This window comes from Lissotriton vulgaris, chromosome 8, assembly GCF_964263255.1.
Source record: "Lissotriton vulgaris chromosome 8, aLisVul1.2, whole genome shotgun sequence".
NCBI lineage: Eukaryota > Metazoa > Chordata > Amphibia > Caudata > Salamandridae > Lissotriton > Lissotriton vulgaris.
Window position 1 is genome coordinate 29,709,357 of NC_141696.1, and position 21,702 is coordinate 29,731,058.

A 21,702-nucleotide genomic window follows, 5' to 3' on the forward strand; every position below is an offset into this window, starting at 1 on the left:
AAAATGTGGCTTTGTTCTTATATTCGATAGATATATATATAAGGCGGGACTTGGAACACTTATCAGGGTGTTTCTCATCAAGTGCAAGCCACTCCCTGTTTTCTGCCCGTGATCAAGGACACAAGTTGTTTGAAACGCGTTGGGCATTTTACAATTGCAGATGGTGTTTTTACCTGCCGCGCTGTACCACTTTGAATTAAAGGCATCCAAACCTTCAGCAGTGGCATCTTCATGTGGAGCAACCTCATGGATTTTGTGTTTAGCGGCTGTGCTCGGCCGCGAAGATGCCCGCTGCATTCTCTGCAGATCCCGCGCTAGGGATACACCGAGCGCAAGAAAGGAGCTGAAGGGCCGGTTTGAAGTTGTCGGGATTGCAGCTCGGCTGAGTTTTAAATTCCAGATCAACCCACTGTGGAAATACCAAGACTACGAGTGCAGGCTGTGGCGGCACCCACTCGGGTTCAAGGGTGAGAAACTACAGGTACCATCATGCCATGCGGCATACGCCCACAAAGGCGGGACTTGGAACACTTATCAGGGTGTTTCTCATCAAGTGCAAGCCACTCCCTGTTTTCTGCCCGTGATCAAGGACACAAGTTGTTTGAAACGCGTTGGGCATTTTACAATTGCAGATGGTGTTTTTACCTGCCGCGCTGTACCACTTTGAATTAAAGGCATCCAAACCTTCAGCAGTGGCATCTTCATGTGGAGCAACCTCATGGATTTTGTGTTTAGCGGCTGTGCTCGGCCGCGAAGATGCCCGCTGCATTCTCTGCAGATCCCGCGCTAGGGATACACCGAGCGCAAGAAAGGAGCTGAAGGGCCGGTTTGAAGTTGTCGGGATTGCAGCTCGGCTGAGTTTTAAATTCCAGATCAACCCACTGTGGAAATACCAAGACTACGAGTGCAGGCTGTGGCGGCACCCACTCGGGTTCAAGGGTGAGAAACTACAGGTACCATCATGCCATGCGGCATACGCCCACAAAGGCGGGACTTGGAACACTTATCAGGGTGTTTCTCATCAAGTGCAAGCCACTCCCTGTTTTCTGCCCGTGATCAAGGACACAAGTTGTTTGAAACGCGTTGGGCATTTTACAATTGCAGATGGTGTTTTTACCTGCCGCGCTGTACCACTTTGAATTAAAGGCATCCAAACCTTCAGCAGTGGCATCTTCATGTGGAGCAACCTCATGGATTTTGTGTTTAGCGGCTGTGCTCGGCCGCGAAGATGCCCGCTGCATTCTCTGCAGATCCCGCGCTAGGGATACACCGAGCGCAAGAAAGGAGCTGAAGGGCCGGTTTGAAGTTGTCGGGATTGCAGCTCGGCTGAGTTTTAAATTCCAGATCAACCCACTGTGGAAATACCAAGACTACGAGTGCAGGCTGTGGCGGCACCCACTCGGGTTCAAGGGTGAGAAACTACAGGTACCATCATGCCATGCGGCATACGCCCACAAAGGCGGGACTTGGAACACTTATCAGGGTGTTTCTCATCAAGTGCAAGCCACTCCCTGTTTTCTGCCCGTGATCAAGGACACAAGTTGTTTGAAACGCGTTGGGCATTTTACAATTGCAGATGGTGTTTTTACCTGCCGCGCTGTACCACTTTGAATTAAAGGCATCCAAACCTTCAGCAGTGGCATCTTCATGTGGAGCAACCTCATGGATTTTATATATATATATATATATATATATATATATATATATATATATATATATATATATTTGTTATATTAAATATTGGCAAAGCTCCATATTCCCTGGGCTTTCGTACAAGATTAATTTTTAGTTCATTGCTGGGAACAGTTGCCGCTCACGTCTTTCCTCTGCGTTGTTTCCGATTAGGTCCATTCGTGGCATGTATATATATTTTCCAAATTTCGCCAGATCTGAAGACTCCATACTTGACTGAAGCAGTGCCACTGCCTCGGCGCATCTTCTGGTCCCATGTCTCAGGAACATTAGTTTTAAGAGAATATGTCGCTGCTGTAGTAGTGCAGGGCAGCAGCATATTTAATTTAATTTAATTTAATTTAATTTAATTGTGGGTTTATATAGCGCTAGGAATCGACTCCCGGAGGAGTATCTCCGCGCTTCGACCGCTGGGGAACCCGTCCTGGCTCACCCTGAGAGATGGTGCCTAATGGGTATCTCTAAGGTGCAACCAAGCATCCCCGGCGGTCTGGGGGGGCCGTTGTGAAGATGAGGCAAGCTAATGCCCACAGTTGCCAAGTGTGGTCCCTGACTGGAGTAGGCACCGAGGCGAGAATTATCGAGCCCGCTGACCATGGTCCACGACCCTGCCGCGTCGGGAATCGAACCCTGGTCCCGGGCCGTCCTCTGCTTACGGGTCTGCCGCCTCTAACCAGTGAGCCACACCACTTCACTTCATAGTCGATCTATCAATGATTCCTCCCTAAAATTACACAGTCTGCAACTGATTATATTGTTCAACGATTTTCAAGCCGGATTCAGTCCTTTTAATGGAAGGGGGAAAAAACGCGCCCATTGAATTTCATTCAAACACTTCCTTCTTAGAGAACTGTTCATGTATGGCTGGATTTTATGCAGCTCGTATGCTTTGGTTAGGCCGGCCAGACCTATGTTTACCTTCAGTCTTGCAAGATCATCATTTCTTGATATCTGGTCAGTGTGCTTTTTTAGCACCTTCTTGTTTGCAAAGTAGTGTAGACCTTCTTGTGACCAGGATGCTGTAGATAGGTCCAACTCTGCCACTGTCTCCAGGCAATATTTCTGCCATGGGTTTGGCAACCCCTCAAATATTGTTCTCAATGCCTCCATAAGGGATCCTTTCTGAGCTTTTGTTGTCTTGAACCAAAATTTAACAAGGGTGCACCTGCATTCGTATTTTGGTTGTACAAGGCCAAACTCAAGCCGAATCAGGGCATTTCTTGTGTACTTGGGGAGCCTAAAAAGTCTTTTGTAACACTGGCACTGAGTTTTCTCCATCATCCTTTCCATCTGACCTGGGAATACCTGTGATGCGTACCCAGCAACCGCAATGAGTTTTGCTTTTGTGACTCTCATGATGGGTTTCGTGGTAGGGCTATATAATTTGCTATGGAGTTTGCAGAGGGCGTAAACGGTGGCTTGTATTTTGACTTGCGTCTTGGCCAGGTGCAAGGTTGCCTCGCCTTTGTCGTTCAGCCATGCTCCTAAATATTAATACGCTCTTTCTGTGGCTATGCTGTTGTTTCCCAGTCTCCGCTTTAAGCCTTTTTTCTTCGGGTGTTTACCAAACACCACAACTTTTGTTTTACTGGGATTGGCCACAAGTTTGTTTTACAGGTTGCAATTATTTAACGCATTCAGCCCTCTTTGTAAACCTACTCTGGTGTGATCAAGAATCACCAGGTCATCAGCATACTGAAGTATATTTAGTCGTTGCGGTCCGATTTTTGGGATTACCAAACTTGCTCCTTGTATCGCTTTCCCCAAGTCTGCCGTATAAGGATCAAAAAGTGTAGGTGCTAAAACGCAGCCCTGCTTCAGGCCGCGGTCAGTTGACATCTTATGTGTGACTGTGTCCCCCACCAGGGTGATCCTCACCCACGTGATGGTATACAGTGACATCAGTGCCTTCAATAATTTCCGGGGATCTTCCAGCGGGACAATTTGTTCCACAGCTTGCTTCGATTAACTCCATCGAAAGCGGGCGAGTAATCTATGAAACATGCAAATACTGGGAGATTTTTACCAGAGTTTGCCTGATATGCCAGGTACGAAAGGGCCATGATATTATCTATAGTGGAGCAGCCTTTTCGGAATCCGGTCTGATAAAAAGGTTGTATTTTGTTTTCCTCTATTCAGGCTGTTAGTTCGTGTAACAAAGTGCTGGCATATGCTTTGCCTTTGATGTCTAGCAAGGCAATGAGTCTATAATTTTTTGGGTCAGTTTTTGCTCCCTTCCTATATATTGGTTACAATAAAGAGCCTCGCCAGGCATCCGGCACATCACCTTGGGCTCTGCGTTCCCTGTACAGCGGTGTTATCAGGTCTGCCCACTCCTTAGAATCCTGCTTAAACAGTCCACTCGGTAGGCCGTATGGGACATGGGCTCCATCCTGTTTTATATTTTTTAGAATCTTCATTACTTCATTCAGCTTCAGCACTTGACCCCCAAATCTGTTTGGCCGTCCTCCTCTACTTCAGCCCCGTCTGTTTCAGGGATAAAGCTGACATTTTGGCTACCTGAGTTCATTGTATATATTTCTGCTGTGTGGTCAATACAGGCGTCTGATGTAACTGCGTTCAGCCTGTCCGTTTTTGTATTTTCCATCCTGGAAATGTACTCCCAGAATTGCTTTTGTTTGTTTGGTTTGCATAATTCAAATACTGTGAACCATTCCTTTTCCATCATCTGGCATTTTCCTTTCCATACTAAATGTTTGTGGTTCCGCTGGGCGTCTTTGTAGGCTCTCTCTGCCACAACGGTGCCACTTTTCTAGAATACCTGTCTGGTTTGTCTGAGGGTGCGGGTGCTATTCCTCAACTTTATATTGCATCGTTCTTGTTGCCTCGCCGATTTGTGGTTTGTATTCCTTGTCCCTTTCAATAGAACTGCCCGCAGTGCTTCGATCCAACTGTCCCGACTCTGGATGGTAGGGGAGAAAGGTCCACTCCGTAGTAGTTTTCACTTGCAGCTTTCCCAATTCAAACCCGTGAAGTGGTTCCATCTAATCCTCTTCACAAGTTTGTTCTCCTCCCACACAGCTGTGGTGCTTATGGGGAGTAATTCCTCACGGTGGTCGCACTGGAGTTTGAATTCAGCAATAAGCATTGCATGGTCGCTTATTTCATGTTGGTGTATCTGGAAGTTCTGAATTCTATTCCTCATACTATTCCTTATGAAGATATAGTCAATTGTGGTTTGATTATTAAATGTCAGAGGATTCACAACATTGGGGTTATGTTGCTCGGTCCAGGCCTGTACTGAGATTAGATCAAATGACCTTCAATACATGATAAAATTCTCTTTCTGCAGGCTCAGGTTATGGAGAATAAAATCCCCATTGATAATCGGTTCCAAATGATTATATTTAAATATTTGACAATAGTCCTTCAAGTAAAAATACGATAAATATTTGAGTGATGACCTGAATACTTTTTGGCATAGAAGTGAAATGTAATAGATTTTTTGTGTACTGCTTGTAATTTTTCCCAATAAATTAAAGAGACAAAGGGGCATATTTATGAGACCTTTTGCACCGCTATTGAATCATGCAACATGGTGCAAGAACAACACAACTCAAAAATTAGATTTATGTAGCCACGCAATTGCACCTTGCCTGGCCCTGAGTGGCTTCATCTCTCTAATAAATTCCTCTGCACCAGAGAGGCGTTCAATTGCCATTAAGTGGGTGTTCTCATGCAACCCCAATGGTTTATGGCTCATTCCCAGGTTTACACAAACTGGTAAACCATGGGAATGCACCAAAAAGATATGCCTCCCAGGTGAGATGTAAGGAGGAGAATTAGCTTTGTTTCTCTTTAATACTTCCTCTCTCTCTGTGTCTTGCATTCTACTGCACACATAGAAAGTGGAATATGCCTCTCAGCATTGCTTTGTGCAGGAAGGTGCCCCTTGCTGCCCATAAACAGACAGACCTGCACGTAACACAGACACTCTTGCACCATATTGCAAGGGTGCCTGTGTTGGCACTGGGCCACCAAAACAGTAACAGCACAGGAACAAGGACAGGAAAGCATGGTATTCTTTTAGATATGGTGCATTTCTGCCCTTTCCTTGTAACGCAGCACAGTCCAGCAAGGTGACTTGCTGAGCTGCGTTACAATCCTATCAGAGAGCCCCAAAGGGTCCAATGCAAATTGTCAAATTATTACAGTTCAACTTCTGGTCTTCTGAAAATTTCAATGTTAAAATATTCCATAGATATCATCTACCCTGATTCGTTTGACTGTTTATTTTTTATTTAAGGTGATAACAGTTCACAAACCATTCAATACAACCCATAGGTGAGTGTGTTAAATTGTCTCTCTTTAATAGGATTTGATTCTTGAAGAAGTGTTAATAACATGGTTGATAGGTTTTGGTTGAATTTCAATTACACCATAGTAAACAGAGTAACCTTGGTAATACTGCATTATTTTTTTACACATAATCACTTATGATAACCTGCTCACATAATTTGAAGAAAATAAATCTTACTGCAAGAACACATTTAATAGGCATGAGCGGCTGCTCGCTAAACTTTGTGTTGCATTTAGCACTATTTTCCATTTTGGAGATGGGGTGCATTTTGCTCTATGATACTAGTGGTAAATGATCGGAGCAAGTTGAGGGAATATCCTACCCTGAGTGCACAATTTTACGAGGATAATAATTTTGCATTCAGCACTATTTCCTAGAGCGAAATGCATCCTCACGAGGGGGAATTTTTACTCTAATAGAGCTGAATGCAAAAACATTCTCCTTGTATATTTCTGTGTAATCCCACTGAATGTTCGGGTAATTCTGCATGATTAAACTACAAGGAACTGCTACAACTAATAATTAGAAGATTTTAAAGTACAGAAGGTAATAAAGAAATATTTCTTGATGCTTTACTCTTAACAGCTAAAAATATGAGCTGCAATTAAAAGTGTAGTAAAAGGGTTCTTTTTACCCCCCCCCCCCTGCAATATTTGTGTTTTACTACCCAGGCTTTGGCTTACTGTGAGTGAATCTCACTACCTGAGACACACTTACTGTAAATTCATGGTAAATAGACTGAGAGTGCTAACTGCCAGTGTCCACACTTTCAGATAAGGACACTGCTGCACAGCTACTGTAATAGGTGCTGGGCTGGTTACACATGAACACACGCATGTGGGCATGTGTGCCATCTGCTCATGTGGGACCTACTGTGTTGCGCAGCTCAGTATCTGCACACTTGTTAGTTTGTCATACAGGGACTCTTCAAGTATTTGTGATATTCTGGGGTTGGCCTTAGGATGTGATAGAGCATTCATAGTGTTAGTCTCTAGTACTTAGTGAAGGCTTTTTTTAGCTTACAGTAACACTTTGTGGGAAAAACCTGCTCTAAAGTACAGCTTTGCCTCACTTAGGCTAACAGAGACTACCAGAGGGAGAGACGTATGAGAATACAATGGTCCTTGGAGCAACAATGGTGAAAGTATGCCCAGCTGGAATTAGATGCCAACTTGATGGCATTGATGCTCTGCAAGAATTGACTTGGGGGCTTTGTCTCCATCTGGCCCCCAGGACTTGAGTGTGCCTCTCCAGGGCCATTGATAGTAGCCACCCTTATGTCCTCAGAGGAACCGTTGTTTGAATAGACCCTTGATGGTTCCCATGAACCTTCCATGAGTGTGGCTTTGACTGCACTGCCAACACAGATATGCCCTGGGAGATGGCCAGGAGGCCTTGGGACTTGGTGAGTGCAGCGATGGGAATATCTAGTGCAAGGAACTCTGAAATCTAACTACCCGTGAAATCTGCCCTTTCAGAGGCCAGCTAGGGGTACCAGCTACAGAATGAAACATCTAATTTAAATATATTCCTGCAGAAAGAGCCACTCTCCTAAGAGTCACCACGTCCTTATTTTCTTTCACTTGGCTTTGGGAGGGAGCGTGCATGAGGCCTCTTCCCTGAGCTCACATATGGCCCTAGAGGCCCCATCACCTGAGGTCTGATACAAGAAGGAATTGTCCTGTGATACCCCATACCTTTGGGACAGAGGAGGACAAGGGAGGCACTCAGGTTGCTCTGGTATCCTGTGGCTGTGCTGCCTTCTGCTTCCAGTGCTCATTACTTGAGGAGCAGGGAGGCACAGCCTGGCAGTAGCCCTTGATTGGGAGAATCATCATGCCAGTTCTGGTGCCAGCTAAGGATGGTGTTGGCCTGGAGGGAGGTTGCTGGGATGCCTGGGGTGGGATTCCTGCACTGTGCTGAAAAGAAACAAGATGGACAAAGGCATGTGGTTACCCATGGTGGTCACAGGGTACCTGTGATGAAGAAGAATGTATGCATCACAAAGACAAAGAGTGGACAAGATATTAATTAATTATTTATCATCCTGGTGAATTGAGTATTTTACAATCCCCCATGAGGGGATTGCATATCTCCTTTTTGTTTTACCACAAGGAGGGGACTGGGCACCACCAATATATTTAAAGTGTGTTTGAGATGATGCAGAAGGGCTGAAGCCAGCCCACCCCATCTCCAGAAATAGTCAAACAACAAGGCATCCTATATTTCCTAGGTCATAGGAGACATGACCTGTGGAGATTACTAATTCATTTTCAATCCATTCCCTAACTTGCACTCTTACAGATGGGCTCAGGATATCAGAGTTCTCTAGTGGATTGTTCTAAGGGCATGTTTGTGGCCAGACAAAAGGAAAGGAAAGGCCCTGGGACATATGTTTAAGACCACAGTGTGTTATTAACAATTTGATGGCTGACAATTCAAACACTTTACAGCAATAATAATATTTATTATAAAATATGTTGGATATTTAATTGTCTCCATTTCAGTGGCATTACATTGGAGACCTATAATTCTTTTGCTGTTTTAAGTGAAGTAGTAACAACCTGGCAAAGTATCTGTATGGGTGTCTGAATGGTTGTGTGATTGGCTGTATGGGTGGGTGAGCATCTGTATGCGTATCTGTATGATTGTGTTTACGGGTGAGTGAGTGAGTGAGTGCATGAGTACATATATGGGTGAGTTAATGAGTGAATCAGTGGAGCAAGGGAGATCAATACAATCCATGAGTGTGTGTTTATGGTTGAATGAGTGCATCAGGGTGTATATGGATGAGTGAGTGAATGCATGAGTTGTGTATTTGTGAGTAAATGGGTACATGATTGGTGTATGGGTGATTGATAGAGTGCATCAGTGGTGTATGGGTGATTGATTGAGTGCATGGGTGTGTGTATGAGTGCTTGAGTGCATGTATGGGTTATTGAGTTAGTACATGAGTTGTGTATGGGTGATTGATTGAGTGCATGAGTATTTGTATGGGTTAGTGATTTAGTACATGAGTATGTCTATGTATGAGTGAGTGGATGAGTGATGTATGGCTGGTGAGTTAGTGCATGAGTGTGTATATGTGTGAAGTGTGCATGGGTCAGTGCATGAGAGGTATATGGGTGATTGACTGAAAGCATGAGTGTTGCATGGGTGAGTGACTTATTATATGAGCAGTATGGTTGAGTGAGTGGCTCTATTACTGCCTATATGGGTGAGTAGCTGTATGGATGAGTGATTGTGTGTGTGTCAGTGACTGAATGGTTGAGTGAATAGCTGTGTGAGTGGCCATATGTGAGAGTGAGTGTTTGTGAAAGTATAGCTGAGTGGATGGTTGCATAAGTGGCTTTATGGGTGAGTTATTGCTGTATCAGAAACTGTATAGGTGAGTGAATGATTGTGTGAGTTGTTGTATGAGTGAATGAGAGTTTGTGTGGGTGTCTGTATGGGTGAGTAAATGGTTCTATGAGTGACTGCATAGTTGTGTGATTCCCTGTGTAACTAGCTATATGGTTGAGTGACTTTCTGCATGAGGTTGAGGGAGTGGTCATATGGATGAGTGAATGGTTATAGTAGTAACTGTATGGGCGAGCAAATATTTGTAGGAGTGTCTGTATAGGTGAATGAGTGAATCTGTGAGTGGCTGTATGGGTGAGTGAGTCACTGTGTAAGTAGCTGTATGGGGAAGTGATTGGTTGTGTAAGTGACGGTATGGGAGAGTGATTCTGGCAGTGGTTAGAAGGGTATGTGAATGATTGTGTGAGTGGCCATGTAGATAGGTGAACAGTTGTGAGAGTTGATCTATAGGTGACTGAGTGCCTGTTCAAGTTTCTGTGTGAGTGAATGAATGGGGCTGTAAGTAGCTTTGTGGGTATGCTACTGGCTGTGTATATGGCTGTATATGAGAATGGGTGTCTGAGTAGTCTATGGTTGAGTGAGTGGCTGTGTGAATATCTGTATGGCTAAGTGAGTGACTGTGAAAGTGGCTGTACATATGAGTGAGTGTGTGTTAGTAGCTATACGGATACATGGGTGAACGTTATCTTAGTGGTTGTGTGGGTGACTGAATAGGTCTGTAATTAGCTGTGTGGGTGTATGAGTGGCTGTGTCAATGGTTCTATACAAGAGTGACTGTGGGTGTATATGTTTGTGATTGATTAACTCTATTGGTGAGTGTGTGTGTGTGTTAGTAGCTGTATGGGAGTGAGTGAGTGTGTATGCCAGTGACTCTATAGGTGAGTGTGTGGCTATGTGAGTGGCCATATGGGGGAGTGAATGGTTGTGTAAGTGGCAGTATCACTGACTTTGCACCTGTGCTGAGTGAGTTGTTGTATGATTGAGTGAGTGGGTGTGTGAGTAGAGTACTTCGATGGATGTGTGAGTGGCTGCATGACTAGCTATATAGGTGGGTGACTGCTAGTAGCACTGGCTATAAAAGTGAGTAAATGCATTTGTCATTTATTGTATAAGTGAGTGAGTGCATGTATAAGTGGTTGTATGAGTGAGTGTGAGATAGTGTCAGTGACTGTATGGGTCAGTGAGTAACAGTGTGAGTGGCCATATGGGTGACAGAGCACTACTGTGAGTGTCTGTATGGGTAAGTAACTGCAAGTGTCAGTAAATGTATAAATTAGTAAGATGGCTACATGGGTAAGTGAGTGGTAGTGTTATTAGATGTATGGAAGACTAAATGAGTGATTGAGTGGATGTATTATGAGTGAGTGTATCTCTAACTAGCTCTATGGATGAGTGAATGGATGTGTTAGTGTAGTTCTGAATGGGTGGATATGGTTGATTGACTACTAGTACAAGTGGCAATGGGTGTGTGAGTGGCTGTATAAGTGAGTGAATGCATGTATGAGTATATGTGTGTTCTAGTATCAATGGGTATATAGATTAATGTGTGGCTGTATGTGTGACTGACCACGACTATGAGTGGCTGTATGGGTCACTTACTAGTAGTGTGGACAGCTGGATGATTTAGTGAGAGGGTATATGGGCACCTATAGGACTAAATGAGTGGTATTATTAGTAGCGGTATGGGTGACTGCATGGGTGTATGTGTGGTTGTATGAATAAATAAGTGGTGTGTGAGTAGTTATATGAGTAAGTGAGTGGTTGTGGGAGTGAGTGACTATATGGATGAGTGCGTAGTTATGAGAGTATGTTTGCATTATAAAATAGGGAACACAAACTATTAGGAAATCAATGCAAGAACACCTAACATTTAAAAACACTTCCCATAGTTATGTATAAGCAAAATGTCTGTGGCAGGAAAAAAGTTTTGAGACATCAAATAACACTTATTCGAGTAGTGGGATTTATGAGAATTCGTAAGGGTACATTCTAAGGGGCCCATTTGGATCGCGGACGGACTTGCGTCCGTCCACGACCCCTGAGTAGGAGGGAACCTCCGCATGGCCTGCGGAGTTCCCTCCTGTAAAATTGGGATGTGACCGCCACCCTGGCAGCCACATCCTGTATTTTTAATATTGCGGCGGGTGCGGCTTCAAGCTGCACCCGCCGCAATGGTAAAAATGGTAAAAATGCATACATTGCATTTGCATGCAGAAAGCGTCAGGCACCGTGTGGTGCCTGCCGATTTTCTGCATACAAATACAGGGGGGTACCATAGGTACCCCCCATGTGCACCCCCCATGCCCCTCTTCACCCAGGGGGCCCGCAACGGGCCCCCGCAGTGAAGTTCCATGGCGGAAAACCTGCCGCGGAAAAGCATTTTTTTACACACATCCTAATATGGCTGGCGGTGTCTGGAAGACACCACCACCATATTAGAGCTTTTCCGCCGCGGTTGTAAGCCAACCGCGGCGGAAAAGCAGCGGACTGAAACCAGGACCCACAAGCCATCCTAATGTGGCGGTGGGTCTTTCGTGGGTCCGCACCGGATTTTCCGCATCCTCCGGGCCGGCCGTGGCTTCCGCCGGCCCAGAGAATGCAGAAAATCCGCAATCCTAATGAGCCCTTAGTGTCTATTTTTATTTTAAAACTTGGAAGAATGAGGTAGGAAGCTTCTCCAGATTTATTTAGGGTCATAAATGATCACCACAAGGAAAGACTTTAGTGAGGACTAACAAACACATGTTTTGCCTCTGCGACCCGTGACCAGGGGCTTTCTCAAGTTGTAGAGTAAAAAGAAACACCACACACCAATTTTATATTCAGAATTCCTAATTAGAACTTTAATTGAAGATAAGAGTTTGGTAACTTAGAAGGAAGTCTTGGTTTGAATCATCCAGTTTCATATTTTTTTAAAGACACTGTTGTGTTGAGAGGTTGCATTGATTCCTTCAAAAAAGAGGATAGCTGAATTATTAAAAGTTCTGCCTGAAATGAAAATCTTTACAGCTTTGAAGTTTATAATTCAATTTTCCAATGCTGAACCATCTGTTCTACATTTCAGTAGCATTACTATAAGGTAAGTATAAGGATAAACATAGAGCTATCGAAGTCAAAGTCAAGTTTATTCAAATGTTCGATCTTTTAAAACCATTACACCGTGTAATTTCAGTTACATTACTTAAAGCATCCTATATGTAATAAAAAGAACACTTAATAAAAAGAATAACATCTTTGCTCATTGTTCTGCACTTCATAAAATCAATTATACTGTCCATAAAGTGCTGAAACCCTAACATTGTCCTCATCTTAAAGACTATAATCATCATCATACAACTGTATTTTTTTATTATTTGATTTTCTTCTGCAACTCTTCCTAATTCCTTTAGGTACAAATTTATTAATTTAAACCCCCTGCAGACTAGCAGAATCGAAGACCCATCTAACCAGGTGGTTACAGCTTCTCTGCATGTTCGTATGTTCATATTAATGAATATTTCTTTCAAAAGTATCTTTCTTTCTTTTAAGAGCTTCGGACAGGCACAGAGAATATGTGATAGGGAATCATGTTTTTGTTGGACAATCTGCAGTCTTGATTTTGGTGCTGGTCTTCCCAGGAGGGGATCAAATCCTTTGTATCCTACATTCCAAAGCATATAATAATGAATTGATGTTTTTAAATTGTTGAGAAATGTGCTAATAAATAAACCTGAGGTTTCCTGGTGACATATGAATTAATCGCCGCCCAGGCATGACGTCTTTGTAATAAACTGTTTTCATCTGTTATGTTAGACAGGATTTTTGTTGAAAAATGTAATGCTTTGTTGAGGGCCTGTTTGCCCATGCCTGAGTTCCAAATGTTTTGAGAGCAAAGATCCTCCAATAACCTGTGCTAAGTAAAAGCTCCAGGTACCTTGTATTTTATTCTCTCCTTAAACTTCTACTTCTTTCCAACACATATTCTCAATCAAATTGCTTGTCGCTGCTCTAAACCTTCCACTTAGTTAAATAAAAGCAGTTTTATTACGGTGTATTTGATTGGTCAAACCAAACTTTAGTTGTACTTGAGCCGGTGATGCTGCTTGCTGAATGAGGAAGACATTTTTAAAATACGATTCAGGATTGCGGTTTCAAATCCCCTCAAAATGTTGCTACCATATGTGACAGAAGGCATTGACTGTGGCGACATAACGGATAATAGGTGGCTGTAAAATGGACAGCTTAATTTCTTTTGTAATAACTTTAAGCCGTATATACGAGTTTAGGCTTTAGCCCTCATTGCTAGAAGCTGATGCTTATAACTCAGTTTTCTCTTGATTTTTAAACCACAGGGGCAGATTTACAAGCCCCTTACGCCACTTTTGCATCACTTTTCCCATGTTAAAAGTGATGCCAAAGTGGCACAAGGGGCTTGTAAATCTGCCCCCAGATATTCATTTGAAGCTTTTTTTCCTTCCAAGAACCACATGTGGTTTCCACTAACCGCACTACCTTTGTTTTGAATAAAAGTATTTCTAACCCATGCCAAGCCATAGACTTCACTAGTGTACTCTTAGAGCTATTATCTGATCTACAGTTTGGGCAGTCATATTTTGGTCAGAATTATTCAAAAAGTTCTCAAAAGGCACAGTTTCGAATCTTGTAATTTTAAATGGAGAAAACCCTCAGAACTTATTTGAGTGATTGATGAATAATCACAAACTTCAGAGTGATGGTTCCATGTGTTACTTAGTCCAAATAAATCATCTATATTTACATCTTCTTCTTTTAAAACTCCAAATGTACCAATAATAAATTATTGTGTGTCTTGTTATCTGTTGAAAGTAAACATTACCGATACACTACATATATTTAAGAGGTCTTGAATACCTAAGGCGAATGTGTCACAGTGTTGTCACTTAATATTGTTGTGAGTGAAATAGGGCAGCACACAATCTCTTATCTGTTTTTTTGATGATTTTAGTTGACACTAGATGTGATAAACAAAACATTACATTGAGAACAACATTTGCATAGCAGTTGACACATGAACTGTATTCCAACTGGAAACTTAAAGTATCGCCATCATTTTCCAGTTTTCTCTTCTTACCAGCTTCTACTTTGTTCTTCAGTCCTTTATTTTGTCCGGCATCTGTTCACTCTTTTGTAATCTTCTGTTTTGGACATATTATCCTTTTCTCATAAATAGGGTATTGGCCCAAATTAGGTGTGTATACACTTCTCAAACAATTGTTCTCTCTTACGCAGCTTCCACTAGTACTAACTTTATGTTCATCAAAATCACTTAAAAACAAACCAGGCAATACTCTAATTTGTGACAATGTACATATGACATTCCTTTTTAGGTCGAGCTCTCGACCTATTGTTACCGAGTTCCTTGTGAAGCGACCTAGAAATGGCCACGAGCGCCGATTACACCTCGTGGACGCGCCCCCTGGCCCCGCCCCCCAGCCGTGCACATCTCTTGCTCCAACTGTGCACAGGAAGGCAGCCTCTCGCCTCTCAATCACGCGCACACACACACAGAGGAGCGCAGAGAACCCCCCCCCCCCCCGCCACCCCACACAACTAAGCGGCACACTCAGACACATGCACACACACATTCCCCCACCAATACCACACACCCCCACTCACCTGGCTCTTTCCGCGTGTCAGTCTCGGCATCAGGCTCCATGTCTTCTCCGGCGATCCTCCCCTGCTTATGTGCACCGTCACTTAAGATCAACGTGAGTGCCTGCTGTACAGTAGTACTTACTGTTGTGAACTTCTTCTGTACTGGCCGTGTCCGATTTAGGCAATTCATAATGAATAATGTATTAAATAAATGCAGCTGCTGCTGCAGATCCATGACGCACGCAGCGCGTAGATGTCTCCTCTGCCCGGCCCCTGCGTCTGCGCGCGGCCGACAATCCGAGGTGTAGTTCACCTCTTAGGGTAGGGTCTGGGTGTTGATCATGCGCATTGGGGCTGGGCTCGCGCAAAATGCGCGTGATGGTGAGGCGAGGTCAAGGAGGCAGGCATCTCGTGATGTCAAAGGCCAGAGAGAGACGAGTCGACGATGGAGAAAGAGAGCGAGGCACAACATTTAATTATTTCCAGCCCCCCCGGCCCCCTGTTTGCAGGTGAGTGTAGTCAGGACCGTCATCTCTGTTCAGTTTTGCACGGCTCTGTCTGGGGCGTGGCACCGTCACAACTGGGCCGGATTCGAAATAAAAAATGAAAGGCCTGGTGACACACAAACACGCGGAGATTGCATGCAGGACACAGCGCAGATTCAAGTGTAATTTGGAGGTGGTGGGGTGAAGGTCACACACATACCAGCGGGAGTGCGCAGGAAGGCTTGGGTGCAGAGGGATAAAAATGGCTTTGAGAGGTTGTGTGATCGCATTTAAGCCCAATTTTAAGTTAAAAAAATTCCCCAGGGCCTGGCACAGCGCGCAGGAGAGTTATTTCTCCACAGCGACAAACTCACAAAGATGCTCGTTAGAAATGAGCTTGCTGCCCCGGGGTCTTTTTCTCAACCCCTGCTATGGGAATTTGTAATCCTAGCAACCCTGAAGCTAGGCCCTAGTCCCAGCCCGCTGGTCTACCGGTGTCCAGTAACTTCCCCCACCTCCGTAATAAACATGACCTATGCCAGAGGCGCAACTAGAGCCAAATTTCGGGGGGGGGGGGGGGGGGGGGCTAAGAAAAAATTTAGGGGGGGGCTGAACCTTTAATCAGTAGGCAGAGTGGAGCTGCAGGGGCTCTACTCCACGCTCTCCCTGGGCCTGGCGCTGCTAGGAGGGGAGATGTTCAGAGCGCGCTGCCCAGGTTCAGCACCCCCCTCACCCCCCCCCCCCCCGTCACTCGAGGGGTCCCTGAAGGGATTCTGGACCTGGGACTAGCCTGAGCTCTGGAGAAGTCCACTTTGGATGTGGTGTGAAAAGATGGGGTTGGTTCTATTAACGAGAGTCCCAGGCGCATCGATGTCTCTCCAAACGGCCCGTAGGCCCGGGCCTTCCATTTCTGAAGGTTTCCTGCGGGCCGGAGCAGCCAGGGGTCCACAGGAATCACCCAGACCCCTGGAACCCTTCAGGAGGCCCCATTTGCGCCCGAGGCCCTTGAAGTTTAGTGAGGACACATTCTGGTGAGGGTGGGGCATATGTTTGTTTTACAGCGCTTAAATAACCTGGCCGTCTACTCTGGCTGCACCCTGAACAGGGGAGTGGGGCAATCAGCAGACCCACGTGGACTCTGTCTGTGACCCTCTGCCCCCTAGCCCTGTCTCTGCGAAAGTTTCAGGGGATGGAAGCGGTCTGAGCTGTGGAGAAGGCATAGAGCGGATATGCTTTGAGAGGGGAGGGACGGGCCCCAGTTGGAATCACCAGTTCATGGGTGGCGTTCCCAGTGACAGGCAGACCTCCAGCCCTCCTCTGGGGGCATTCTGTGGGCTGGAGGTGGGAGCAGACGGGCTGTGTGTGTCTGCCCTGAATTGGGTCTATTGTCATGTCTGGTTGGTGCTATTGTGACCAGCGCCACCCCGAGCGCACCGTGCCCTTTCCCTCTGCCGAGCAATGGTCCTCCTGCCCAGCTCATGTGGTTTCTAGTTCTGAGGCTCCAGAGCAACCATCCTGTGAATCTAACTGCTCCGAGGGTCTTTGGAGGCTCCGTCTGTGCCCTGTTATCTAAAAGTCTTTGGGGAGAGTGGTTGCACTCTGTATGTTCGCTCTTCATTGTAAATTTGTATTTTTTTCTGTGCATTTCTCACCCCTGCGTGCTGTGTTGCAATTTGTGCTTGTGTACCCTTCATTCTCAGGCCCCTCTTGGAAGTTCGCTCTTCATTGTAAATTTGTATTTTTTCCTGTGCATTCCTCACCCCTGCGTGCTGTGGTGGATTTTGTGTTTGTGTACCCTTAATTTTTAGTCTTTGTAATCTTCTATTTTGTACCACTTTTCTCTTGTAACATAACTAGCTCTACTGTACAGCGCTCTGACACCTTCGGGTAATGTCCACGCTTTATAAAAATGCACTAAATAAAATTAAAATGAAAGCGGGGGCTAAGGGGGAGAGGAAGAAAGCGGACCGGCGGTAGGCCCCCTGCCCAGTTCCGCAGCGCAGATAGTCGTGTGAGGGAGGACGGATGGCTAATGAGGGTGATCGAAGAGGAGTGATGATTCAGGAAATAATAAATGAGGAATAGCGGATAATTGATGAGGATATCTTAAAAATTATGCTGTACAATTCTGTCTTTTTTTTGTTGCTGACGGGCAGTCCTTTGCAACCTTTAGATGTGCAGTCATAGGTTTAAACCTGCAGGGGATGCAGTCACATGGTTGCCCCCTGCCTGGCATTTGTATGTTATATGTACTCGCAGTATGGATACATGTGTACATGGTTTGTAGGCAGTTGTATGTTTCCACGCATCACAGCTGCCAGACTGATATTTGGCATGCAGAGATTTGATAGTGCCTATGTGCAACTGGTAATGTTGGCTCCCAGTTAAGAAAAGATGTTGGTTGAAGGCTCTCTGCATCTGCCACAAAGCAATTTATCCAGCACCTCGAACCAATTCCATCTCTGGCATGCTTAAAAGGCACCCCTCGTCTAGACTGCTGCGCTCGGCCTCCGCCAGAAGATGACAACACACAACTGCCCACAAGAGTGAAGAAAACACACAACTTTCTCAGCAAACGAAAATAATTCTTCCTTTTGTGGAAATAAAACATAAATATCTCCTGAGCAGGTAAAAGCAAGACTGCCTGCTCAGCAGGTGAGAGTACATAAATGCGCTCTCATCAGGTTAAAAACACAAAGGCCTACTCAGCAGCAGAAAGCACCCAACAGTCCCAGTAACAAGTAAAAGAATATGATTACCTCCTCAAAAGGAGAGAACATATATCTGCCTTGCCAGCATGACAAACCCACCGACATGCCCACCAGTACCAGCATGTGGATAGCCATAAGCAGACTATAGAGGAGACTTCTGTCTTAGCAAGTAAAAACATCGCTAAGCCTTCACTAAAAGAGAAATAACCTCCAGCTCAGGAAGTGAAATGGCATTAATTTCTTCTCAGCAGGTGATACATGCTGCTAGTCTACAGCAAGTAAAACTCAAAACTGCCTCCCCAGTCTCCGCATAAGATAGGCAGGGAGACCAACATACAATGCATTGCAATAGTCCAACCTGCTGAGAATCAAGGCTTGTATTAACAGCTACTGGAGTATTGAGGAATGAATGGATGAATCTATAATTTTTTTATGATTAAAAAAACAAGTGGCCATTAGCTTTTTATATGGTATACATATTAAAGTTTCCAGGTAGTAGACAAACCGGGGCACGCGCAGCGATTCGGGTTTGTGGACGCGCAAGTCCAGCCCGGCGCTGTGCACATCTCCTGTCCCACATTCACACAGCGCCTCTCGCCTCTCTCAAACACGCGCGCAGCCACACTCACGCATGCACATACTCCCCTCCTTACCTCACCTCACTTCTAAAGTTCCCTCCTATACCCCCTTCCGTTGAATTAAGACAACTTTTCATCTCTTCCAAAGAGCTCTACTGTGAACTTAATAGTGCCCTCCCATCTGCCCTTGCAAAGTGCCCTGCCTGCTCAAGTCCCAAGCGTTGGTTGTCTTCCTCAGGGTGAAGCAGTGCAATAGTTTAATTGGTCCTGAAAATGAGCCAAGAAATAGGATTTTTCCTATGTCCTACCTCGGCGCTGGGCACCGCGTGTGTGCGTGCGCTCCGCACCTCCTGGTGTTGGGTTCCTTTCTGTGCGTGCGCCGCCCACGCGGTGGGGGCTGCCTCAGAGTGTGCGCGCCGCTGCTCTCTTGCTCAGTGTCTCGCGGTGGTTCGGTCCACTCTGTACCCTCTATTCTCCACTCCCCTGAAGGAATAGAAGTGCAGGAGGTAGAGCTTCCTAGATGCCTGCTCAGCAGCTATATAAGACCATCGATATGGCGCCCCAAAGCATCCCCAAAAGGCACTCCGATAGCTTCCATCTTCCCTACAAGAATTCCCCTATTCACACGCACACACACCGGTGCTGGTGGCGCTTACCTGAGCATGGCCTCTTCTTTCTCCTCCTCCTACTTCTGCCGGTCCATGACTGCCATGATGCTGCTGCGCTCCTCCTTGGTCAGGTGGCTCAGGTCAGGGATCTCGGGGGCCGGGCGTGGGCCCTAAACCAGGGGGCCCCCAGCGACGAAGACATACTGAGCGCGGCTGCCTCCGCCCTCCCCCGGTGGGAGCTCTGCTCAGGAGGCTGGGCTCCCGCTGTGTGGCATCTCTGCCGGGCTGCCTGTTGCCCCTATGCTCCTACAGGCCCTCCGAGCACAGCCTCTATGAACGGTAGCCCCTGAAAGTGGGGCACTGGTATAGCCCAGTTCGAGGCCGCGGTGACTATCCCTTGGCATTTAGGGTGCGAGCGGCGGGTTGTGATACTGTGCGGGGATACTGGGCTATGCCGCTTTTCGCTTGGGCACCGCCTCCAGCCGCTGCCTCTCAATGGCATCCACCAGCAGCAGCAGTCCATCCATCCGCCCGCTCTGACTCAAGCCCGCGGCTTTACCGCGCGTGCCAGTTGAACGTTGTCACCCTCACAGAGACCTCGCGCCGTGTAAGGCAGCCACGGAACGCGAGTTCACGCGCCTTGAATTACAACTGTTCCCGGGCGTAGCAGTGACGTTGCTGCTTTTGTTTATTATTATCACCAAGCATTATGGGGAACCCTGTGTACTTTGTTGAACCCTGTGTAGTACAAGGAGTGTGAGGCTGTGTTTCTGCAGGCCACCATCCACTTCAAACCTTCTCTTAAACTCTGCAAACCCAGGGGAGCGCTTCTCCACTTCACAAACATCAAGTCACCAACCAAAACAAGAGACATAGCTTCCAATTCCAGGTATGGACAGTCATGCAAAAAAGTCCAGAAATCACCATTGCCTGACCCACTAAGCATCTCACCATCAAATCACACCTGCTCAATTCCCATGCGCCCATGGCATATTCTCGCTGCAGCCACGCGCACCTCCCTTCCCCCATACGCTCATACGTCTCACTCTTTACCAGTAGATAGCACAAGAAAACCTGACAAGTGCCTAATCAAAAGGGTTGTGACCTATTTACCATGAGGGAAATTGCGCTCCTATTTCCACAAGTGGTCACAAAGCTTGGAGTAGGCACAACAATCCCAGCAGAAGCCTCATTTGTTCGACCCACAGTCTCGCATGCTTCTGCTCAGTGTTTGCTGAATCTACCATTGACAGCGCTTATCACATGCAATTCGGGGCTTTTCATCAGAGGTGGACTCTTCACTGTATGGGTATTGCCAACATGTCACAAGGATTCACAACCTTAACTATGATAGCAGCTTTAGCTATTTACTCCTCAGTGACTCCTGGTTAACCACATCTGGTTCTATACTCTCAGCGCTACCACTTTTTAACTAGAATATCCTAAAAAATATAGAAAAAAAGCTTAATCTTACGCAGTTCGGCTGAAAGATGATGCACAGTTTACATGACGCCTTCTGGTAAAATCTGTCACCTGTAAGTCAGTCTATAAACCTTCAACGAAAACGCATTAACCTTTTACCTCTAACCCTAGCAGCCTAGGAGATGATCTCATTCTGCTGTCCCTGCTCAGCAAACTCGTCACCTGACCTGACACACAAGAGGCAAACAAAGATATGACAGCACCTTTAGATTTACTCAAGTGGTCAATACGTTCACCAGTGAAGTGGAAGGGCTCTGACATCTCAGAATTCAAGATACCCAATCTACGCCTCTGGGACTGGCAGCTCTTCGCATGGTCTGTCCATGTCCTCGTTTTCAACATTCATGGTGCACGTGGCAATGAGGCCAACCCTAACTCTGTGAGGCCCGCCTCACTGTGGGCCAAGAGGAAAATACCATCAGTGCTGATGCTCTCGTGCAAAACATCTCCAGCCTTAAATTTCACCACATCCCAAGTGCACACCTTTGCATCTCCTAGACCAAATATAAAATGGTACACACGCAGCGTTGCCCACATTGTTCATTTAATGATACAGAAGGTCAAATTGTCCAATACTCTCAAAAATAGGTCATTAAAAATTGCAACTTACAGAACGATCTCAGTGGCAATACTGGAATTAAAGCAGTTTGGATGGTGTAAAAAACACAAATTACCTCACCCACTGCAGTAGCTGTATGCTTACACTCAGTCCTTCATCTCTGACACTAGCGATCCCTCCCAAAATATGCAGAAAAATAATTTTATTTCTCACAACAATCATCCTATTCAGTACCCCAACAGTACCAATAAATTCCGCTTGAGCCATTCTTCAGCCTCATGTTTGTCATATTC

General features: G+C 45.6%; 1 protein-coding gene across 1 annotated transcript in view; it reads left to right on the top strand.

The window, feature by feature from the left end:
* Positions 1-10,654: 10,654 nt before the first annotated feature.
* The window catches only part of LOC147693295 (extracellular calcium-sensing receptor-like), a 29,952-nt gene continuing 18,904 nt past the window's right edge, over positions 10,655-21,702 (top strand). Inside the window, exon 1 of the mRNA XM_086935904.1 lies at positions 10,655-10,666. Coding sequence (XP_086792030.1) covers positions 10,655-10,666 — 12 coding nt within the window. The remainder of the gene's footprint in view (positions 10,667-21,702) is intronic.